The 24906-nt window shown below is 33.6% G+C and overlaps 2 protein-coding genes and 1 long non-coding RNA gene across 4 annotated transcripts; 2 read left to right on the top strand and 1 right to left on the bottom strand.

Moving 5' to 3' along the window:
* The first annotated feature begins 4311 nt into the window (after window positions 1-4311).
* LOC139987043 (uncharacterized) lies at window positions 4312-6299 on the top strand. Its single transcript, XR_011799775.1, has 3 exons — window positions 4312-4527; window positions 5212-5368; window positions 5688-6299. It is a non-coding gene; the product is annotated as an uncharacterized lncRNA (long non-coding RNA).
* A 6951-nt stretch (window positions 6300-13250) lies between these two features.
* On the top strand, window positions 13251-15059 carry LOC139987042 (uncharacterized). 2 transcript variants are annotated; one of them, XM_072002877.1, is made up of 4 exons: window positions 13251-13746; window positions 14263-14389; window positions 14486-14782; window positions 14877-15059. In XM_072002877.1, exons 1-4 carry the CDS (start codon window positions 13733-13735, stop codon window positions 15024-15026), a joined length of 588 nt encoding a protein of 195 aa, XP_071858978.1. In that variant the 5' UTR covers window positions 13251-13732; the 3' UTR covers window positions 15027-15059. The 2 variants fall into 2 exon arrangements, with proteins under 2 accessions (XP_071858978.1, XP_071858977.1); XM_072002876.1 differs by having other exon boundaries at window positions 13251-13901.
* Window positions 15060-15135: 76 nt separating this feature from the next.
* Window positions 15136-24681, bottom strand: LOC139987041 (putative inorganic phosphate cotransporter). The gene is made up of 7 exons (XM_072002875.1): window positions 24410-24681; window positions 22118-22251; window positions 21224-21524; window positions 20258-20496; window positions 19880-20029; window positions 17485-17862; window positions 15136-15499 (listed from the first exon to the last, which is right to left on the bottom strand). The coding sequence occupies exons 1-7, from the start codon at window positions 24489-24491 to the stop codon at window positions 15272-15274; spliced, it is 1512 nt and encodes a 503-aa protein (XP_071858976.1). The 5' UTR covers window positions 24492-24681; the 3' UTR covers window positions 15136-15271.
* Window positions 24682-24906: the final 225 nt, after the last annotated feature.

Raw genomic sequence — 24906 nt, 5'->3', positions numbered from 1 at the left:
CTATTTCGAAATATTTTTTTATAGATAAAAGAACATCCACCCCGCTTCCTTCGAGGGAAATAATGATACATATCGTTTAACTTCCTTCAATAAAGCTATTCTAGTTTTTATGGGTATAATTTACGACAAAGTTATTTTTATATAGATAATTCACGATAAACTTTGTTTCGAAAAACATTTGCTTAACGGAACTCGTTCGTAAACTATACATCACTTCCGAATCACTTAAACATTTATGTTTATCAAGGCATATTTCTAAAAATATCCATGCAAATGCGCTATAACTCAACAGTTCGTTTTATATCAACCAGAAAGGAAATCGATGGTTAACCAATAAATTTTAAGTACAAGAATCTATCTTATAAAGCAGACTCTTTAGAATCGAGGATGTATCTTAAGTTTGTATATAAAAATTATTTGAGAATGTAAGGATTAGTTCTATAATCTAGTTATTATAAGCGTTATATCTACACTAAGATAGAATCCATAGCATACTGCAGTTGGGAAAATACATTTTTCAACCACCTTCTTCATATGATAATTGGCGTAGGATAATGAAAAGAAAAAATTAATCATTACAAAACAATACTTTAACAAAAAAAAAAAATTAAATTCTATAAAGAAAATTATATTTTTCCTTGTATTATATAAAAGATGCAGTGTGAATGTACTAATCGTTTAAAAAAAAGTCATACATATTATTATTAAATACATATTAGCGAAACTTGATTAGCGAACCTTTATTTCCTCTATGCATACGCGTATGCATATAATAGTATAATAAAATTTAGTAGATACGCAAATGCAAATAGAAACTTAGATTGTAGATGCAAGTCTATCTGATCGATACTTACACTAATAAGTTGTTTAAAATTCTGTAGTTTATGAATTACTTATATAGAAACAAGATAAAAACGAACAAAGATGTAAAAAATTGTTGAAAAATGTCTGTTTAAATGCGGCAATATGCTAATAGAAATTTACGTTCATCGGAAAAGTAATTATATCGATATTCGCTTTAATTCATATCAACTGATCAAGATAATGTCATACATTTGGCGCCAAATATGTGATAGAGTTCCACGTCAGGCGCCAAATGTGACAATACCTAACACTTGGCGCCAAATATGTGACAATATCTAACGTTGTCCGCCAAATATAAAGCGATGTACGTGAAGAAAGCAAAGAGCAATGAATTCACTCCGAATCACATACCAAAAGTTCTAACCGCATAGTTACAATCCTTATAAGCCTATGAAATCTGCCAAATCTTTTCATTTAATTTATCAAATTTTGCTAAGTAATGTTATTAACTTAATATTTCTTTTTATCCAGATCACTCATAGAACTCGATAAGATTTTTTTAAAAACGTCCATTAACTTTGAAGAAGCAAACCTTTTATACATACATAGGTATATAAAATAAATATTACTACGTAAATGTATACACATTATACCAAATTAAATTTACCAATGAATAAAATGATTACAAAATTTCAAATGAGAAAGTTTCATATTAAATCATTTTCTTGCGTGTTTCTAGTATAGAAAACAATGAGTGTTTTGAAAAAAAGTCTAAAGAGAATTACATAATATCTGTTGCAAGTGCCCAATTTCATTCCAGGTTCCGGCAGAGCACCCACCTTCATTCGTTTCATTTCAGCTTTTCTTGTCCCACCTTCATCGCCTTATACTTTAATTCTTGTTTAGCCACCTCCTTCCCTGGGCCTTGCGTTCTGGGGCTAACACTATTTTCGTTTCTTAGCGATAATATGTATAGTAGCTACTGCTTAACTATAGTCTTTTCAAAGCTTCCTTCCCTTCTATTACTGTCACTTTATTTTATTAATCTCTTTATTTCACTTTCCTTTTTTGTTTATATTCCAATGGTATACCAGATTTATTTCTATGTACGTGACATCAAACTCGTTGCAAATAACATATATAGAAAGATGAGAATAATGAGAAAAATAGGAAAATATGTCAAAGAGAGTAAATCGAGTAATTTAGGAAGATCATAATAAAAATGAAATTTAAGGAGAATTCAAATATAAACATACAAAAAGAAGAAAAACAAATATGTATAGCAAGAAGACACATGTATACACACGTACAGAATGTTCGGCTATAGATGTCAGTAAATTTAAGAGGTGATTCTTGAGACCGAAATAAGACAAAAATGAAGAATAAAAAAGTTGCGTTTTCGACTTCACTTTTCAAGTTGTTGACAATTAAAAATCGGCCAAAATACCTCTATACCCGAGCACACCTTTTCGAACGAAAAGAGGTTAGTCTAAGCAGAATAAGCCTAAGGGCGCACAATGACCTTCAATCCAAACGACACATGGGCGGCAGCCTCCCTCGTACAAGTCATAGAGAAGAAGATTATGGTATTCAGAGACGTAAACTGCGATTGTCCCGTCCGCGAATATCGACAGCAAAATCACACAAACACTGCGATTGTCTCGGCCGCGAGTGTTCACAAACAATACAAACAAGTTACAACAGATATTCGATATGTCTTCCATTTTCTTGTAAACAGAGCCTGACTCTTCTCTTAAAATTTTGACGTATTGTGTCTTCGTGTATCCCCAGTAGTAAAAGTCTAGGGGATTTAAATCTGGGGACCGATCAGGTCAAAGCACAGGTCTTCTTCGACCAATCCACCTGTTTCCAAAACAGCTGGTCAACTACTTTTGCAGTGCGTTGGTAGAATACGATAATGCGCCATCCTGTATGAACCATCTCTTAATAGGAAGGATTTTCACGTGCCCAAAAATGTTCATTACGTATATTTGTTATTCCACGTTTATTAAATGTTGCCTCATCAGTAAATAATAGCCTCGCGAGTAAATTGAAATTGCGTTGGATTTTCCGACTCATCCATTTGACAAAATTTTTTCTTCTGAGACAAAATCTTTCTATTTTTAACTACTGAATTTTCCGAAAGCTATACGGTTGTAGATTTTCTCCCTTCGATACAGGCGATACGGTGCTGTTGCTGACACCTTCTTCAGTAGCGACAATCCTTGTACTTAACCTGGGATTTTTTTGAATACGGCGCAGTATTCTATCTCCCAAATCCGGGTCATCGTACTAAATTCGTCCGTAAGATTCCGCAGGTTTTAACGTATCTGTTCCCGCAATTGTTAGCCTATTTTGCAAATTATCTTTGCGCTGGGTATAGTCTTATTAGGATATTTTTCGCCGTATAAACGTTGCGCTTTTGTGTTATTGCTGTCCGCCACACCGTAACAAGACTGCATATCTGAAATTTCTCTAAATGTATACGAAATTTTGTATTAAACAAGGCAACGTATAGTACTGTTACACTGCATACAATACTCACTACGCGCACTGCACACACAATAGATCCAAGTAATGCTCTAATTTAATATTTTCAATTGTCTGAAAGTTTCTCGTCGACTGTCAGAATGATTCTGTTCTTCCAAAACTGTCTTAGCCTTCTGCTTCAAAACGGCGAAAACACGGAAATGCAGTGAGGGACAGTTCATTCAGGAAGAAATAGTTACGATACTCTTTTTACAATACGTATTGGAATATTGTCATTGAAAAAATGGAATTTCTGTTTACTAGATGGGTTTCGGAAATATCTCTATCTTTTTTGTACATTCCCTCAAGCCTTAAATAATATCCAATAAAACAATAAAAACTGAAGACAATATCCTTATTGACAATATCAATATTCTGAATGGCTACAAGTTTGGCTATTGTAGTACATAGTAGCAATAGTAAAGGAACCGTCATCGCTCAACCAGTCATCCGAAATTTTATTAAGCGTATATCAACACTTAGGTATATAAGGAACGTTCGACTCGCGTGCGAACTCATTTTTGCCTGAACTTCCACATGGTGAAGATCAGAAAGGAACTTTTACCTATTTAATAGTAAATCAATTATTAATTTGTAATATTTAAACTATTACTTTATAACATTTAAGCCATTAATTTATAACAATTGAACTAATAATTTATAATAATTACCCTATCCATTTATAACAATTTATTATTCATCTAAACAATTCCTCTCAAATCTAAAACAATTACTCCATTAATTTTTAACAATTATATTATTAATTTGTAACGATATGTTCCTATTAATTAAAAATAATTTTACTCTTAATTTATAATAATTGTACCATTAATCGGAAGGAATTCTTATTATTCATGTAAATCAATACCATCAATTCGTAGCGATTAAATTAATGATCTATTTTGTTTTATTCAATAGTAATGAAATCTTTGGAGCCTTTGAAAGGATATTTTATTTCTATTTAGTTTTATTTTTTAATTTTAAATACAGTATTTAGTTTTTCATTTAACTATTCCATATAAAATCAGTGCCAATGTAAATTGTAACTATTGAGCGTCTATGGATGGAATGTAATTCTTCATCTCCGCTCAAAACCAGGAAATCAAACCGTATTCATAGAATTGGGGAAGCAAGTGCAATTTCATCAAAGATAGCGAGATCTCGTCATCCATCCATCCATGCGTACTACAATTGGTAAGTCGCATGATCAGGTTTTTTCGATGATAAATTCAATGTTTAAATACGATTATATGGATCCACGTACTACACCTATTCTAATTAATAAATTTCAATACGCACTACTTCTTTGCTATAAAATAATTTTACATTTTCTGCTTCTGATGCTTAAAAACTCTTTACGTAAATGGGACCCGAGCGTAGTTACCTCTTCGTGGTAGATCTCGGTAATTGATATCGTTTTCCAAATAATGATACATGACGTACTATTCTGAATATTAGAAAATTAATGTAATATTAATTTTAATATTAAGATTCGATTGATATTGAAAAATATATTAATATTTCCGAGTATTATTATTCGAAAAACGATATCAAGCCAAAAACTACTTTAATATAGTCTAGTCTAGTGTAGATCATCCAAAATTGTTTGGGTATTTCGTACAACGACTCGTATGCCCCTTTTGCACGACACGAAATTATATATACAGTGTCGATAGCTTCATTTTCTTTCATTCGTTGCAGGTTAGACAAATGTGTCTTTGATACCGAATGCTGCCAGCAGGGCTACAAAGTATTGTACGATGTTTATAAAGGTCAATGTAATCATCGTGTGAGATATAGATATTGCGTGATGTATGCTTTGTTTGACATTTGGAAAGATTCATGTAAGCGCAGCGTCAGAAACGAATGTTTTTCCAGATATATACGTTTTTTTTCGTAACTTCCCGTACCTGCTTGTACCACCGGCCCGTACGACTCGTCGCCACTTTGGAAGTTGACCAATGAAACTAAGGTGCTAGGAGTCATGATATAATTGTCTCATTTCGTGCCGATAACGTGGATCGCGTTGCATCAGGTTTGTAACGTATTCTAACCTATTGGTGGCGTGCTTTCAATGGCGTCGTTTTATTATTTTTTTACTATCGCTTATATTTCATTATTATTGTCGTTTAATTAATACTCTTTTATTTAACGATTCATTGAACATTAAGATAATGAAATTAAGTGGTTCTCTAAAATTTTTTGTTTTCATTTTTCTTCAGTCGTCTATTTACTAAATGATACTGTTACCGGTAGCTTCTATCGTAAGCTTTTGTAATAAAATTTGAGTTTAATCGCGCTTTCATTTAATTATTTTATATATTTATTTTAGCCTCCAGTTATTTTTTGTATAGGATATTGATCGATAGCATTGATAATATAGAAGTAACCGAAATCTTAATATAATAGGACGATTAATGATCGATCTGATAAATTTTCATGAAAGTTTGGTGATGTTTAATTTATTTGAACTGAGGCAGCTGTATATGAACAATTCTGTTATCTTTTTAGTCGGGCATGGGTAACATTTGATATACAATTTATATTTATTTTAAAATGTATTTGATACATATTTCATAATAGATAATTTCTTAATCATTTGGAATACTAACATAAAAGTGAATGCGATTAAATAAATCATTGTTCTATTTCAAATATCATTCTCTTATTTCAAACGAATTTTTACCGAATTATCATATTGTTTTAATGTAATCGGCAATATAGAATTCTTGATAATTGAATGATAGCTTCATGTAGACAGAGTTTGAAACATAGAAATCTTAATAACAATAGCTTTAACTTATTTCGATAGGTATTGCAACTTTCATTTATCGAATTCAAACTGTTTTGCTACATTATGTGAATTTCTACAGTTAATGTCATATGCTAGCAACTTTGTAACTTATATTTTTTTCATAGAGGTGGCTGAAATACTTCAAAGCAAGGTCTCGCTCTCATATAGTATTGTTTAAGTATATTTAATTCAGAACTTTTGAATTCTTGCAAATATTTTCGAATATTTATAACACGCGACTATAGTGTATTAGTGGAGTGTATATGTCATATTCTAATAACGGACATTCACAGTATAATTCTTGCAAATGATTACATTGCATTCGCGCTATTCATAAGCATTTATTCAATATCGAGAAATATCTTATAATTTTCAACTAATATCTTTCATATTTATTCCAATTCCTTAACAATAACTTAGAGCAGTATCTTCTAAATAAACGTTCGATAGAGAAAAGAAGAAAAATATTGAAACAATATTTCGTTTCCTTTCCATTCTCCTTCCGCCATTAAACAACTTTATTTTCAGATAATATTTGTAACCGCGTGCAATGCGGCCAGTGTTTGCTTTGCAATCGGTTTTTTCAATATTTTCAAGTCGCGATAGTTCTGGTTAAATTCAATCAAATAATCACACGCGAAAGTAATAAAATTTTATCAAGCAAATTTGTACGCGATATGAGAGTTCTTGTTCGCCGATTATAATTCAAGCGGTCGCGGTAATGTCCTTTTATCCAATAGCCTTTTATCTTACTTTTTTTATATATACATATCTTTTCACATTCGTTTTCGGTATAGAACCAGTGCATCTCTCAAGAGGATAAAGTCTCTTCAGAAGCTCAAGGATATAAGTAGCTTTATATATTGTATTTCAATTTGTTCAATTTTTTGTATTTTGTGTGAATTATTGTTAATTACAAAATAAAAATGAATGATAATTTAAAAAACTATAAATGTTTTTTAATTGAAATAAAGTCTTAATTACATTCAATTATTATAAAACTGTCTGATACGCATCCAAAATCACTGAATTTTCAATTTTTTGATTTCGAACTTTTATATTAGTTTCAATTTACATGCTTATTAGAGTGTATTAGAATTTCAGTTTTTATTATTTTTAAAGTTCCAAGTCTATTATTATGTATTAACAACATTAACGATATTTTATGTTTTGTTATAAACATATCACAGCTTCAACTTCTTCGTTTTCTTCGGGAATGATCTAACGATGGCTCGAAAGCCAAGAACATAAGTAACTTTACATATCGTACTTCAGTTATGTCTATTGCGTATACTTTGCTTCGAATATTATCAATTAAGAAGCACAATTCGATTGAAAATTTGGAAAGTTGAGGTCTTCTAAGGTTATTCTTCTATTAAAATAACAAAAGTGTTAAAGTCTTACTATTGAATTATAAAACGAATGTCTAACATATTTCAAAAATCGTTAAATTCTTAATTTCTAGATTTTTTAATTATTATATTAGAGTTTTAGTTTTTATACTTATTAAAATTTATTAGAATTTCAACCTTTATTATTATCAAAGTTACAAATTTAATAAATTTCCATTTTTCATTATCTGCAACTTCTCAAATAATCAACAATCACTCATCGTATTTTGTTTCGTAACAGATTTTTCATAGCCTCTATTTCCACCATTGGATTTTCAACGGTTCCTGTCTGATGTTAGCCTTCCTGATGATATTCAACTGGGATAGTGCAGTATCGATGGTAACCTTCTCTGTTTCTAATGATCAGTCGCGTGCATTTCTGTTCCTTCGGTCATTCAATCATGTCATAGGATGAAAGGTCCGAATCGGCACGGATGACTGACTGGTTATATTATGTACAACTTATTACGAGCATAGTGACCGCGAGTATTTTTTATGCCAGTGAGTAGTAACATTTCTTTTTCAAATCTTTATTTATCAGTTCAGGATAGGCCTTCTTGCACATCTTGATTATAATAATTAGTTTTTTAACAGTTAGTTTAAACATATATATTTGCGAATATATTCACGGTACTTATAAATATGTATATTAGTATTCAGTCTAAATATTTGTAAAAGGCAAATTGTTCCGTCCCGTGGCTTACTGCACAAAGCGAACTCTATCCATCGAGCAATATGGTTGCCAGATGTCTAAACATCTTCATTGCATACCTTCAACAAGCTTAAGAACTTTCCATAAATCTTAGGATTTCTCTAGTTAAAGTGCTCCAAACCGAACAAATATCTTTTAGTTGTAGCATTCCTTAAATTTATTATCCAGCAACTTTCTTTCGGGGCCGGCTAGCACCCTTCCTCACCCACCAACCTGGTAGATTAACCAATTAACAGCGACGTCCATTTCCCTCACTTTCCTAACGAAAACTTGTCCTTAACGAATCCGCTTATCTCGTGCCCTTAGACCCACCCATCACCAGTTTTCCTTCGCAACATCTTCGTCACAGAAAGTTTAGTTGCTCTACGTTTTTTGACTAGTCACCATCTTAACTTATATTTGCGTACTCTGCTCAGTCGCTATTGTTTATCAGTCGATATCCTAATTATTATCTATAAACTTATATACTACGAGATGAGATTGTTGGAATATGTTATTATATAGTTTTGGGTTTTGATATTTTAGTTGATTCACCCAGATTAGTTTTGTATGCTTTGTATTTCACCACCTTGTACAGCCATTTACAACACACCGGATACTCAGATAAAAAAAAAAAAAAAAAAAAAACGTGGCGAACGGGGAAAAACAGAAGAGAATCGCAAGCAGTGGTACCAACTCTGGATGTAGAAACTAGTGATCATACCAACATGACATTTATCTCAACAGAATAAAGTGTATATTGTAACCTGTTAATCCAGTGTTATAATATATTTAACCACCTCTATTATCCTAAACGAAATAGGGGATCGATCGCATCGATTATATAATCATAAGGGGAATTTGCGACTTTCGTTGGCGCGCTTCATTGCGATCGCGTCTCTCCGCGAACGGTCGAAGATTTTGGTCCTTGGAGCCGTATTACGTGTCAAATGAAAAGTGTACACACCAGTGATACCATACAGTGCCACGTGTATCCATCATAATCCAGCAGCGGAAGCTTTACTACTACAGCAAAGTCAGTGACATCAGGGACCGTCACCTTCGAAGAGGTATATCCCATTGGTCGAGGAACGCAACCACGCAGCTTGACGCCGCAGTTGGACAATCATCAGCGTAGCAAGTTCTAACAACGACGAAATCTCGCAACGACAAGGTAAACTCTTTAAGTGTTTCGTCAATTCCTATTCTTTTCACAAGATCAACGACGAAACGCAATTGTTACGCCACGAGGCTTAATATAAATCGTATTTCTAACCGTCGCTCGCGGTCCTCCAGCGTCGCAGACGGATCTTCTTATCCGCCCGACGAAAAATATACAATGTCTCGACGTGCGCCCAGTTGTCGCCAAGCAGCGAGTTCCAGAAACGTCGATTTCGGTCCCTTATTTCCTTCTCACAAAAAAGTCGGCCTACGTGATCATCGGCACGAGCGGTGGTGTGACCCGAGCGCAGTGAAGGTTGTCTCCCCGAAAGACAAAGAATTGGTCTAAGGGCAATCAGTCCATTTTGAAAAGTCTAACTCCACGCATCGAGAGCTCTGACGAATAAAGTCGCTAAGTCTAACGAATATCGAGAAATATCAAAGGTCGAGTCGAATTTCTGCAAAGCATTAACTGTGAAACAATTTGTGGCGCTTTTATTATTATTTAACTTATTGTTAAAAATACACGCTATAAACATCAAATAAACATTAAATACAGCAATAAACATCTCGACAACATCCATAAAGGAAGATATCGACGATTACCAACAGTCCAACAATCACGACGTTGATCTTTTGAAATCATATCAAGCCCGATTCGAGGAAGTGTAGAAACGGTTCCTACTCGTCCAATAAGAATTAGATGACCTCGTCAAGGAGAACAACACTCAAGAACGCGAAGCGTTAGTAAATTACATTTCCCTGAACGGTCGATGAAGGAATCTCATGGAGGGCAAGCGACCATCAACTCCGTCCACACCCAAATACAGCAGCAACACGTCTAGCAGTTTCCAAGGAAGTAACAATAATTTAGACAACCACCACTTCACGCCCGTACAAAAATTCCAATAGTTTCGGTCCGCCATAACGGGAGCGGACCGCGTGAATGTATTAAGCCTCAATAACGCAAATTACATTGACGCTATAGTCCTTCTCAAGAAGTTCTAGTGTCCACGACACACCGCTTTATGCCACAGCCTCGCAATCATTAATTATCCAAAAGTAACTAAAGAATCTTCAACTGCCTTGAAGCACTTAATCAATACGGTCAAACAAAATCTCCACTCATTGAATAATTTAGGAGATATATACCAATACAAACGCCATGTTTATCAGCCTCATCCTTTCGAAATTATTACCAAATATCATGAAACAGTGGGATCTCACGTTACCTAACAAGGGAGTGCCTCGGTACACTCAACTACTGGATTTACTTGAGAGACTGGCACTCAGCTCCATATCGGCCTCCATGGTCATAGCGACAACAGGACAGGCTCTGTCGACGTGTTAGACCTGCCAAGGAACACACCATTTGGAGATGTGACAGTTTCAAGGCCAAACTTTTTGTCAAGCGCCTTAAGGACGTCAAAAAGACATCCCTATGCATCAATTGCCTGAGGAAAGGGCACTCAGTGCGAGATTGTCACGCCGGATCATGTCGTACGTGCGGAGAACGACATCATACGATGCTGCATAATAAAACCAAACACCACTAACTAAGTCTCGTTCCGCCACATCCAGTCGAAACTCCTCTCCGTCGAGCAGTCGATCCGCGACACCCTCTTCGCAGCACTGCTCGACACCGAATCTAGCACGAACTTCATAACCGAAAAACTGGCAAAATCACTCGGAATAAGGTAAAGGAAATGTTCGGTCCCAATTGGAGCCTCGACACCTTAACGACGATTTCTAAGCGCTACATTACGGCCACGCTCACTTCCATTGACGGTACTTACGAACGCACATTGACGTTCCCCATTATCCCGGCCATATCGACCTTAATCCCAAATCAATCTATCGATCGCTCGACACTTAACATACCCAGGAATCTCCGATTAGCCGATCCACGATTCCAGTTACCAGCCCCGATCGATGTCTTATTAAGATCGGGATCAATACTTGCGTCGATGTGTGTCGGACAAATCAATTTAACGCAGACGGATAAACCCGAACTGCGTCTGCAAAAAGCGCGATTCGGTCGGGTCATCGGAGGGAGCCCAACTTCCCAAACCGCGACAAACACATTTCACGCATCCACGACGGCTCTATGAGCAGAGCTCGCGCGGTTTTGGGAAATCGACGAAGGACCGCCGATTAAACATATTTCAGACGCAGATCGACGATGCGATGAACACTTCCGAACCCACGTCCGACGCTCCAGCGAAGGACAATACATCGTCGCTCTCCCATTCAACGACCAGCTTCAGTCGCTTGGATCCTCCAAAACGCTTGCGATGAAACGATTCGCCTCCCTCAACCGGCGATTCCAACGCGACAAGCGCTTCAAATTGGAATATCGAGTGGTATTACAAGAATACCTGGAGTTGGGACATATGACGATGGTCATCACCAACCACTCCGACGATAACGGATATTATCTACCACATCACAGCGTAATCAAGGCATCGAGACAAACCACCAAACTCCGTGTTGTTCGACGGATCGGCAACAAGCACCACCGGAGTTTCTCTAAATGATACGCTTTATACAGGGCTCAAGTTAGAGGAAGACTTGTTTTACATACTCCTTAGATTCCGCTCTCATCAACACTTCACATCGAAAAGATGTATCGACAATTCCTTGTGCGACCAGAAGACCGAAAAATATCAAAAAATCTTATGGCGCAGAGTGGATGGGGAAACCGAAACGTACCAACTCAACACCGTAACGTTCGGTTTATCCGCAGCCCCGTGTCTAGCCATTTGGTGCCTCAAGCAACTGGCAGAGGACAAGGGACATCGGTTTCCGCGCACAGCGCAGGTCCTGCAGCGGGATTTCTACGTCGACGATGCCCTCACCGAAGCTGAGACCAAGAATGAAGCTCTTACACTGAGAGCAGAACTCGCCGAGTTACTTAAATTAGCCGGTTTAAACATACGGAAATGGATATCAAACGACAAGGAACTATTACAAGGTCTCTCCGAAGAGGATACAAACCACCAACAACATCTAAGCGATTCGCAAACTTTAAAAACACTTGGTGTATTTTAGAATTCTTCTGACGATTCCATCCTTTACTCAGTCGAGATCAGACCCACCAAATCTACGAATCGCTAGGATTACTCGCGCCGGTAATCGTTCGGGCCAAAATACTGCTCCAACGAGTTTGGTCATTGAAGATCGATTGGGATGAGTCACTTCCGGTAGATTTACATTCAGAATGGAACAGGTACTATGCCCAGTTACCACTACTAAACAACATCAGGTTCCAATGCAAAGTAATAATCGAGTCCGCAATGAAGATCGAAATAGACGGCTTCTGCGATGTCAGCGAGAAGGCTTACGGAGCCTGCGTTTATCTCCGAACTATTAACCCTGACGGGCTTGTCTAGACACAGTTTCTACAGCGAAATCAAAGGTAGCCCCGTTCAAATCCTAGACCAGATTCCTCGGCTCGAGCTGAGCGGAGCACTGCTTCTCATGTCCCTGATTTCGGGAATACAGCAAGCCCTATTGAATAATCTTATTCGAACCGTTTATTGAACGGATTCTACCATCGTGCTTCGATATTCATACTTTGCTATTTGTTACTTTATCACATTGCACATACATTTCAATTGTTCTATTTTGTTATCAACTTAATTCTTTTTGTAAATAGTGTTGCGTGGCCTTTCTAATATTTTTGGGAATTCGGCGCAGTTGCAGCACGTGGAGTGCTGAAGCACTTTATTCGCGTAACAACTTCAAAGAATTTGAAAAAACTAATTCGATGTTTAAATGAAGAAATACACAACAACTTAACTTAAACAACAATTTATATTTAAAACTAATAGATTGAATACTTTATCAAAGATTTGCACTGTTATGAAATTTCGTTCTGACGATTCTACATTTTAGGCCGCAGAGTAACCATCGCTGCCTTGGCAATGTTCTTTCCCATGGTAACGAAAGTAAATACGAAATTTGAAAGTGATCATAGTTATTACTGATAAATAATGTTCACATTTAGTCAATATATTTGTTAAATAACTTTTGTTCGTTTGCCTTGACTACGCTACTGTACAATTAAATTTGCAGCGTTAGAATGTATCCTATTATCATACAAGATGTTCACGCTAGAGGGAGCCACATGCCTACTCCAGTTCACAAGTTAGAGACGAGAATTTAGTATTAAAAAGTGTAAAGCATATAAAGTTTGATTGAAATCTGTTGTAAAGTTCGGTTTAACGTTAAAGTGTTAAAGAAGTAATTTAAGATTCTCGTTATAATAAATAAAGTATTTATTGTGTTATAAAAGCTATTGAATCATTAGAATTAACTGTCAAGAGCTTTCAGCTTCGATGAAAGTACAGAAACAAATGCATGATTAAAAAGATGTAATTATAGTCATTTAAAAAATGATATCAAGTTTCGTTAAACAATCTTTTATACAAATTAGCTTATTTTACATACTTATTTTGAAAATTGTAGTAAGTTGTGATAAATTGGATGCTCGTGTTTCACTAAAAGTGGAAGGAGCGGGATTTCATAGGTTAGATTCATGGTATCAAAGTAAAGCAAAAAAGGGGTCTATTATTCAATCCAAACGGGTGAAATTTGATTATACGTTGATAATTTTATTCAAAAAACAAATTATGTATTATATATTATTTATGAGATAAAAACATAGATAATTTCTGTAAGGTTTCTTACCTAATTGAAACCATTATTTTTTATCATGTACAAATGTAGAAATTAAGAATTTTAATCCTAATCGTTCTATTATAGCTAGCTATATATATATATATATTTATCTTGGTAAAATGCTTGAATAACATAGACTGAAATAGCAAAGATTTATCAAAATCATTAAAACATTTTGTTTTATTTTTAACGAAAAATTCCATTTACAGAGATTTAATATATGAAGTACATGTCGATCAATTTATAGAAGAATGTTACGTAGCCATTTATTTACAACTTCCATCTGCTTTATATGCTAATGTTAATGAATTGACTAATTTAAGAAGACTTGGAATTGTAAGTTGATAAAAATACAATTAAAGTATATAATATATATATATATGTGAAATTATCTTAATTCACATATATACAAATCAAATTTCACAATTTCAGAGTACAGTATGTGTTAATGGAGAGACTGACATTGAGTTATTTGCTGAGGAAGCACAGATACAAACTGTAACCATTTGCTCGAGATTGATTCGTACAGGATGTACTTTAAAAGTCCCAATACATCAACGTTATCAATATGCCAATGATAGTAATAAATATGTGAACGTTACTTTACCAAACCCAACGCTATTATTAGGTTGTAAAGAAAGAATCAAGGATTATAGAGTTTCTAAACTTGATTTGTGTTCTCCATGCGTAGAGATTGTACCTAAGTGGAGAGAGATTCCATATATCGTGGTAAAAAATAAACTTTGTTATTTAAGTAATAAAGTTATTTTATCTTTATCTTTATAAATAGAAATGTGTTTTACTTTTTGCATCCATTTTGCAGGATAAGGAAAACGTATGGACAATACCAGTTGGTGAAACAACTATGTCACTTGTAGTAACTGGTACCACATTTTCATTGATTATTATATGTACAATATATCTTATACAAACAATTTGGAAATCTATGTCAACACATTTTAAAATCCAGTAACATGTCTTAAATAAACTTGTTTGCATAATATAATCATTAATCATCATTATATATATATATATAATATATATAATTTTGTAATAAATATTAAATATAATACACATAAATATTCATATACACACAGCACTCACATTTTAAAATATTTTTCACATACACTTGTAAATAAAATAATAATGCACTCTGCAATCACAATATTTACAATACGTTTTATGAATAATGTTATATTCTTTAGTATCAGAGCAATATTACGACTCTTTTCCTAGATCCATCTTTTCAGTATCTTTTTCTCTTTGTGCATTTCCCTTTTCCATCGATGATTCAGTTGCAGAACTTGTAGAGATATCCTTTTTCCCCTTTACAGGGTCATTCCATTCTTGAATTTTACATGTACCAAACACAATAAAAGTGAAATTTCCAAGAAAATATATTATGGATGTTAAAAAGAACATATTTCTCCATTCCTCAACATTATCCTGAAGATTGAAAAATAATAAAACATTAATAAATTCTGCCCGTCATTTAAATTATTTGCGATTATTTGCTTGTTCACATATTATCTTAAATAATTAAAGTACATTAATGAATCATTAATATAAAAACGTTTGTGAGTATCCGACATGAAATATTAATAATTAAGGAACCTGTGACAAGTTTACATTTTTTCCATTTTGCAACCTCAGTTCAGTCTCTCAAATCATTATGACATAGTTAAGCAATAGCAAAGAAGATTACAAGAGAAATATTCCAATTAGCTGACTTTGGTGTTAACGAGCTTTTTGCAAGTTATTAGTATAAATAGTATAAATGAGAATCAGGGCCTAAAACCAATACATTGATAATATTCACGTAGTTATAAGTTACAACAAGCTCCTGTAGCTTCGCATATGCAGCTATGCGCAGGATCTTTAGGTTCATCCGACTTCCGTTTATAAACAGAAGATAGCGAACAGCGGCCGGTAATCAAACTTATGCTACCATAGACCGATAGCTTTTCCCTTTTCGTTTAGCACCCATAGCTTTTCACGAATATCTGGGAAAATAAGTGACTCTATCCTTTATATATATGAAAAAAAGTTGTTCAAAATATCAATTTCTATAACTATATCGAAAAATTATCCGAATTGGAGGGTAGGTAGCTTTTCTACAGTTTCGAAAAGTATTGTCTGAAAGTAATTTTTTTAATAAGATTTCAAGATCGTCATCATTATTTTTAGTAGTACTTATCGACATATTACTCACCTTGCCGATTTCGATAATTTTTAGATACATTGTAGAGATCAACATTTTGAACAACTTTTCTCTCTGTATATATAACCGTCGCTGGGCCCTTAGTTTGCCAAATATTCACAAGGAACTGTTGATATGGCTACAGTGAATTTTGCCTATAATTATGCGTCCGTGATAGGGCACCCGTCACTATTGGTTGTTTGCCGCTTCATGGCGGCCAGATAAAATGACGCCTCAAGCAAACTCAATTCGTATAGTTTATATAGGTTTGGATTAGGCGTCATTTTATCCGGCAGTCGTGAAGTGGCAACCAGTCACCAATACCGATGCATATCCTTTCATGATCGTTCATTAATAGGCAAAATCCACTCTGGTGATACCGATAATTTTTTGCAAAGATTTCAGTAACTGAATGACAGTTATATTTATAGAAAAGAGTTGTTCAAAATGTTGATTTCTAAAATATATCCAAAAATTATCGAAATCAGTAAGATAATTGAGATGTCGATAATTACCAACGTTATCTACCATTACATGTGCCACTCGAAGTTGTCCTCTCTTTTGTCCTATGGAGTTTTTTCTATATGATCATTAAGTAACGGAGATATTTAGGTATTCCGATTTGTATGCCCCACTCTGTATGTAGAAGGTATACATGTATACTACAACTTGCAAACGTTCATTAAAATTGAAGTCGATCACTTGGAATCTTACTCTTGTTAGTATAGAATGTCAAAATTCTACTCGTATCCTATCATGGTGAAGTTAAGGCAATCAATCTTTTGACGACATTTGAAATATCGATTTACTAACAAAAGCTGCAAAGTACAATCCTTTCCGAAAAATCCTTCTAGCTTGTATACGGGTTGGAACGATCAACCCAATTACCGTTTAATTAACTGTTATAAGTGTACATATCATGTAAGTAATAATATGTATATTGTATATAGTATATTGTAAATAAAAATAAGAACGAAAAAAGATGGGATACAAACACAACGACATGAGTATTAATTCGACTTACAAAAGATCAAATTTTTATGATTTCTATTTTCTCTTAATAAAGCATATCTAAAATGTTATTCAACTCGGATATTTCATCAGCTGTATTTATTCTATCTGCCTGAATTTCAAGAGAATGCCAGGAAAAGTGAGCAATAATAGTATAATCTAATTGCATAGAGAAGAGTAAATTATTTTAGAAATAATAAAGAATTATTATTATACATACCGGATGTTTAACGATGACACTGGCAATTAGCGGAGCCAGAATGCTACAAATATTTGCCACGGTATTTGTGATACCCATCAAAGGACCAGCGAAGTTTGGACTAAGATCCATATGATTGACATTATGTCCACAATAAATAGCAACATTACTGGCAACAGCGAATATTAAAAGTGCTCTTGCTATTCCAGGTTGTTCCTTAGTAACATATCCAAGACCGAGTAATGCAATTGCTGGGATCCATTCACCGATCGTATTACAAATTTTTCTCGATGCTTGTACGGTTAAAATATCTCGTTTAATCAGGACATCCGAAATATAGCTAATTGGGAAACTACAAATCCATGCTGTGAGATATGGTAGTGCACTCCATAGACCATTCTAAGATAGATCAAAATAAATATTTAGTGTTAAACTTTTGTTCGAGTATTTATAAAAGTAAATAGCTGTGGTCCTCCAATTGAAGAGTCCAAAGGAAAGGATATTGTATCGTGTCCGCTGTTTTCTTTCCGTTATATATATATAATTTGATGTTTATACGACATAACGCGATTTTGTAATGAAAAGTGAATGTTTATCGAAAAACTTAGTCGGTTTTTCAACAGATGCTACAAAATGTCAAATAAATATTTCATATTATTCCACGAATATAGTCACCATGTTTGCTTCAAAATAAATAATAAACGCGATAGTTGCGCTTCTTTTCTATATTAGAGTTTTCTTCTAAAACACATTACATTCGTAAAAACTAAAGACAATAAGGCTTGAAGAATTGAGATACTTCCGAAACCCATCTGGTAAACATAAGTCCACTTTTTCAATGGCAATCTCTAATAAATCTCCATGTAAAGTTTGAAAATCGTTTTGTCATTCTGACAGTCGACGAGGAACTTTCAAAGAATTGAAAATATTAAGTTAGAATGTCATTTGAGTGTATTATGTGTACAGTGCGCGTGGTGTGTGTACTGTGTGCGCGTAATGAGTGTTATGTATATGCAGTGTAGCAGTATTTATATTGTAGCCATATTTATTACAATATGTATACATTTGAAGAACTTTCGGACATGCACTTTTGCTATATTGCTGCGGACGGCAATAATACAAAAGCGCGAAGTTTATATGCCGAAAAGTATCCCAATAGGACTATACCCAACACAAAAATATTTTGCAAAATAGACCAACGATTGCGGAATACGGGTACGTTAAATCCTGTAAAATATATTCAAGAAAATTCAAGAAGAAAAAATCTTCGCAAATGGATGAGTCGGAAAATCGAACACACCACCACATTCTACCAATTCAATGCAAGGACATTTAAACAGCTGTTTTGAAAACAGGTGGATCGGTCGAAGAAGATCTGTGCTTCGGCCTGCTCGGTCCCCAGATTTAAATCCTTTCGACTTTTACTATTGGGGACACACGAAGACACAATACGTTAAAATTTTAAGAGAAGAGTCAGGCTCTGTTTACAAGAAAACGGAGGACATATGGAACATCTATCGTAATTTGTTTGTATTTTTTTGTGAATACCCGCGGCTGAGACAATCGCGATGCAGGTGTGATTTTGCTGTGAACACTCGCGGAGGCAAAGGATTAGAGGAAACATTAATCCTCTTTTCTTAGAAATTTCATTCGGCGGTTTTCGATATGCTCTTATGGATTTCGACGAGTAAGCAAGTTTAATGTTCGATCTACCATTTCTTTTGCGAAATGTCGCGCAGGGTTGTTTACGTCTTTGAATACCATGGTTTTCTTCTCTACGACTTATGCGAGATAAGCTGTCGTTCACGTGTCGTTCGGATTAAGGATCACTACGTGCTCCGCTGCTTAGACTGACCTCCTTTCGTTCGTGTAAGAAGGTTTGCTCGCGTGTAGGGATATTTTGGTCGGTTTTTAATTGTCAATAACTAAAAAGCAAAGCCGAAAACGCAATTTTTTTATTCTTGATTTTCGTCTTATTTTGACGTCAAGAATCACCCCTTAAATTATGTAGAAATAGTAGCCGAACACCCTGTGTATATACATTATACATATACATGTAGTAACGCAATTTAATAGCCCTCCCTAGTTTCTAATATATGGTAGTAAATATTTAAATTTCGATTTATGTAGAATCAGCAGTTATTTTTCTTCTGGACTCTTCAATTGCGTGAAAAGACTGATGTTATATTCTTCGAAAAGAAAGATTATCACGAGTTTTGTTACATTATATTAATATCTTATTTCAAATTCTGATATCGACAATTTTATTTAAGGATAAGTTGAAAGAGATCTGGTAAAAATAGGAAATAATTAGGTTAATGTAAGGATGCTAAACAATCGGATAAACTTGTCAATATACGCGTAACATGCAAATTAACACGAATATGTCAAAGGATGTATTTTATCTGTTACTTACGTTTTGTATATCGGTATCAAAGACTGATCCAATGTATGAAGGAATTTTTGTTAAAAGCATCCAGAAGCCCCAAGTGTGAGCAGACTGTGTAACCAATAGTGCCCACATTGGAATACTGGTTAATATTTTAATCCAAGGAGTTGGTAATTTCTAGAAAAATATTACAATTTTGTTATAATTTAAACGTTTCTGCTTGTTTCTTTATTCTTTATAAAATGTGATGAGAAATTTTAATACTGAAATTATAACGTGTTTTGCAATCACAATGTTTATGTCGTTTTTTATATTTAATATGAAATATTATAAACTTAGATACCTAGTGTCTATGTTTAGATTAGGAAAGTTTTACCAGGAAGGATGAGGAACAATCGTTCTTACCTCTTCTGTCTCTATCATTCCAAGACTATTTTCAATGTATTCTTTTTCATCTTGTGGTATACTTGGATGTTCAGCCGGTGATTCTTTACCAATGAAAAAGAACAGAATACTGGAAGCAATTGCTATACAACCCCAAACATAATAACAGCTAGGCCATCCCAAACGAGAAGCTGACAGTTGTCCAGTACTCCATAAACAAAGTACGTTTCCAATCCAGCCCCCGGCATAAACGAAGGTCGCTAAATGTTACGTGCAATAAATATGTCAGATACTTTTGATAATTACTGGTGTAAGCGTTCGATTGCTAAAAGTAATTGTATAGTCTATGTTCTTAATTTTGTCATCCACTTTAACATACTGATTGTCAAAAATAAAATATAGAAAAATTTTCACTGCCATCATAAGCATTTTCCATTTGAATAATTTTTAATGACATTATTTTATTGAAATTTTACATCAATTATTAAAACGAAACGCGCATAATTTATATATGTACAAAAGATACGTACTGTAAAGATATATATATACGCTCATATACAGAAAATAATTTATTAAAGACAGTCGAATAACTGAAATAAAATATTAATCTTAATGATTTCTAAGATAATTAAAACAGATCGTTATACGTAGAAATCATGAATAGATGTTAACTGTTGTCTAGATACAGTGAACTGCGATGACTGATACAATTTCTTAAAAAGATTCTTATCGTTGTCAAATTAATAAAATTACTTTGATTATCGACTGGCTTAATAATGGTTCGAAAACAAGAAGAGTCAAAGAACAGCCTTTTTATGACTTTTCGTGTGGAAATTGCTCAAAGACATAGAGGCATAATAACCTAATTTAATTCGTATTGTTGGAATCGAAATAACATTTTAAATGATCATTGCGTATCAATATTCATAATCTACCTCGATGATCAAAATTTTTATTCATTAAATCATTAAAACATTAAATACTTACAGATTCTGCCTCTTTCGTCCATAGGCGCCCATTTCGAAAGTAATGTGTGAAGACACGGTAGAACAGTGCCTTGAAATAAACCGGCGATTACTCTAGTAGCACAAATCGCTTCCCATCCACAGTACTCGGCAAGTACGGGAATTAAAAGCGTTACCAAACCACATGCGAATTGCGCCAATGTAAAAAGTTTATGAGCACCCCAATTTTGTGCCACTATGCTACCAATAATTTGCGTGCACACATATCCCCAGAAGAAAGAACTCTGAATTATATCCTTAATGGCGGCGTTCCATGGAAATTCCTTCAATGAAAAGGATCAAAACTGTAGAGAATAACCTAGAAGTAAATTGTTTCGTAGCTTCTACTTTTAACAAGTATTATTGCAATATTTTGTCAAAATTAATATTTTTTATTTTACTTTTATTTTAATTTGTGCTATATATGTATATGTATAGGAAGCGATACGATTTAAATACATATGTACATAATGTGTATGTAAACGCGTGCTAAATTCCTTCTATACATACACATACACATATCGCACGCGCGGAATTTAGTGCGCGTTTACATATAAATTACGTATATAATATGTACAATCAATAATTAAATTCAAGTAATTAGTCGATGTACCATTTTATACATATTTGTACATTTTATAATTACAATGGACATATAAAATCACAGATACTAATCTGACAATGAGATTTATTCGTTGTAACTATTACGTATTTTGATATTCAAAATATATAATAGCCATCTACATAAATACACCGTCAACTGCAGTTGTTAATTTTCTACGAATCGATATTGCTTTCTGTATATAAATCCATTCTACAAAATGGTCAACAGATGAATAATTAGTAAGTAGATCGAAAGATGGGAAAATAGTCATACTTCGAAATCAGGATTTGCAGATTTGGCATTAGTCATTGCTTCTAACGTCACTGATGTAGTAACCCTAATGGCATAACAACAGAGAAAGCCCAGTGCCATTAGAAGAGCCTGTGTGTGTCTACATCCATATCGTGCTGTAAATTATAAATTAAAGAGTTTCATTAGTGGTAAGAAACAAATGATCGACGTACGCGATATACATGTATAGTTATAGAGAGTATAATGTGAATTTTACTATGAACTTTAAACGCTATAAATAAATAAAGTGTTTATCATTTAAACAGGGTATACCATTAGGTTGAGAAAAAAGTACTGTGTCATCTGTTTCAAGTAGAGATATTAATTAAGAAATAAGTATTCGTGAAACACGTTTTTAGAAAGTGCTGTATTTGAAATTGTTTGCTAATGCTACTATAGAACTCATAGGAAAATCAATTGTTATTTTACTTACAAGGTTAGTTACAACCTTATTATTTCGATAGCTGTAGCAAAAACTTTTAGAAAGCGATAATTCTTTGTAGATCATTTATTCTATGGTAATTGTGAGTATGTCATACTGCTCATTTTATAGCTATTATTTTACTTTATTTACATGTTTGTTAGATATTATAAAATCGTGGTTAAAGCGAAATAAAATTTTATAGATGTATCTGCTTATGAGTAGTATTCATTTACACGTGCCTCTCATGTGATCCATCGTCGCAGACGTGATTGCACTTGAAACATAAGATTTCAATATCGCAAAATTCTGTTTGATTTTCATTTCATTCTCAAATAGTTTCATTTTGTTCTCCCGAAAGAACGAGCTATTTTTTTTTTCTGATACATTACCACTCTTATTTTACACAAATTCATACTTTTAAATACGTAATATTTCATTTAAGGACTCTTAAAGAAATAATAGAAGAAAGTATAATTTAAATAACGTGAATAACGTGACTATAGAAAATAGAACTTAGGTAATAATGTTACATCTTATTTGCACATTCTTTTTTTCTCTTTTCTTCTTTTCAAGGTTTCGATTAAATCAAAATTAATGAACGGATACGATTACCACTTCATAAATAACATTAATCTTTTAATCCGTGATTTATCTTCCTATTACCCGTTTATAAGTTTCGTTGGTTGCTATTCGATAGTATGTTATCGTACGATTAAATGATACTAGTTTAAAATTCTGTTAAAACCCTTGAACGATAATTATCAACCGGTTTGAAATAACTTGTTGCATTCTCTATATTTCTTGCATACCACGATCGCGCAATGCAGAGAATGCGGATGAGTGATTCGTTTATTCCATATTTCTAGGACATCGCGGGAAATCTGACATTGACGAACTGTTGGCGTCATGTCTTGGAATTCAAAGCGATTCGTCACGTATTTATGCTATGCACGTTGAACAAAATACATTGTGTTCTTAAGTACTTTCGCAATTAAACGAATATTTAATGTATACCGTCAAATAGATTTTACCAAGAAAAGATATTTCTATACGAACACATGTATATAATATGTATATAGGTATATTAATTATCATTAATGTATGTAGTAGTATGATAAAAATATTAATATTCGTTACAACTTTAATGGAACACTTAAAATAAATTAATTTATTGACCACTTTAAAGACGGAGAAGCCTAGAAAAAAGGCTTGAAAAGTTGGTAAGAATATGATATTAGATATAAAAAATCATTGCACGAGTGGGAGAATCCAAACACGTGAGAAGCACGATTTTAAATGAGGACAAACGTCACCAATCTTCGCACAAGTCGTGATAAATAAAATTTATCTTTGATCAATGTCACTAAATCAAAATCAGATATTGCTTTCCATGCTTTGATTTTATCTTCTAGAATGAACAATTCCATTATCAAATCTATTTCTTTCGTAGTTTCTATAGAGAGTACCAGACGTACCTAACAATAAAAAGCGTAAACGAACTTTGAAACACTGTTTAATAATACTATCTATTAAATAGTATTATTAGAAATACTATCAAACTACTAGAAATAGTAGACTACTAAATCACTCTATTATAAATGATATTATATATTTTGAAACCTATCTAAGATTTATTTATGAAAAGATCGTGTTTGTTTCGTCAATGACGCTAATTTGATCAGATATTGTTGTTCTTCATGTTGGTGAACTGAGAAGAGAGACACTTGAAAATTGAAGCGAATAAAATTAATATGAAACGAGATGTACGCACACACACATATATATATATATATATATATATACACATATATATGGTAAAATAAGTTTAGTTTTAGATTTTAGTTAAATACCTCTTGGTTTGGATGCCGGTATCTGCATCCGCCCCGAAATAGAAATGATAGAGACCCTTTTCGTTGCATGGGAATGCATCATATTGTTAATAAAAATACTCGAGCGTGCACACAATTTGTTAGGTAGGGTCAAGTTCCGAAGTAAATCGCAAAAAAGACACTACGATCCATCAATCGGTTGATCGTGGCTTTATAGTCCAACACCGAAAAGAGTTTCTCCCACTCTTATTTTTCAAGTTGCACGTTCTGCATGCGTACACACAATAGTACATTATCACTTTTCTCCCTTATCTAATTGGAAAACCAGACGAATACATATATTGTTATAAAATACAATGATACTTTGGAATAGTATTACATAAGAATAGTATTACATACATATATAATGTATCAAACACTACACGCGTATATCTAAAATTTTGATATACATAATTATATTAGCGATATTTTAAATACAATATACAAACCAGACAAAAACAGAATGAATATTACATATA

The sequence above is a fragment of the Bombus fervidus genome, chromosome 5 (genome assembly GCF_041682495.2).
Source record: "Bombus fervidus isolate BK054 chromosome 5, iyBomFerv1, whole genome shotgun sequence".
NCBI classification, from domain to species: Eukaryota; Metazoa; Arthropoda; class Insecta; order Hymenoptera; family Apidae; genus Bombus; species Bombus fervidus.
Note: the sequence above shows the minus strand (reverse complement) of the source record. Positions and strands in the feature narration are given on the sequence as shown.

Bases quoted from the DNA above. Each gene is read 5' to 3' on its own strand.
- LOC139987042 (XM_072002876.1), top strand. From the start codon at position 13,768: ATGATATCAAGTTTCGTTAAACAATCTTTTATACAAATTAGCTTATTT. The intron at 13,902-14,262 runs GTTAGATTCATG...TTCCATTTACAG, and splicing joins GAAGGAGCGGGATTTCATAG to AGATTTAATATATGAAGTAC. The intron at 14,390-14,485 runs GTAAGTTGATAA...TCACAATTTCAG, and splicing joins ATTTAAGAAGACTTGGAATT to AGTACAGTATGTGTTAATGG.
- LOC139987041 (XM_072002875.1), bottom strand. From the start codon at position 24,491: ATGATGCATTCCCATGCAACGAAAAGGGTCTCTATCATTTCTATTTCG. The intron at 22,252-24,409 runs GTATTTAACTAA...TATAATTTACAG, and splicing joins ACCGGCATCCAAACCAAGAG to CACGATATGGATGTAGACAC. The intron at 21,525-22,117 runs GTATGACTATTT...TTTTCATTGAAG, and splicing joins CTGCAAATCCTGATTTCGAA to GAATTTCCATGGAACGCCGC.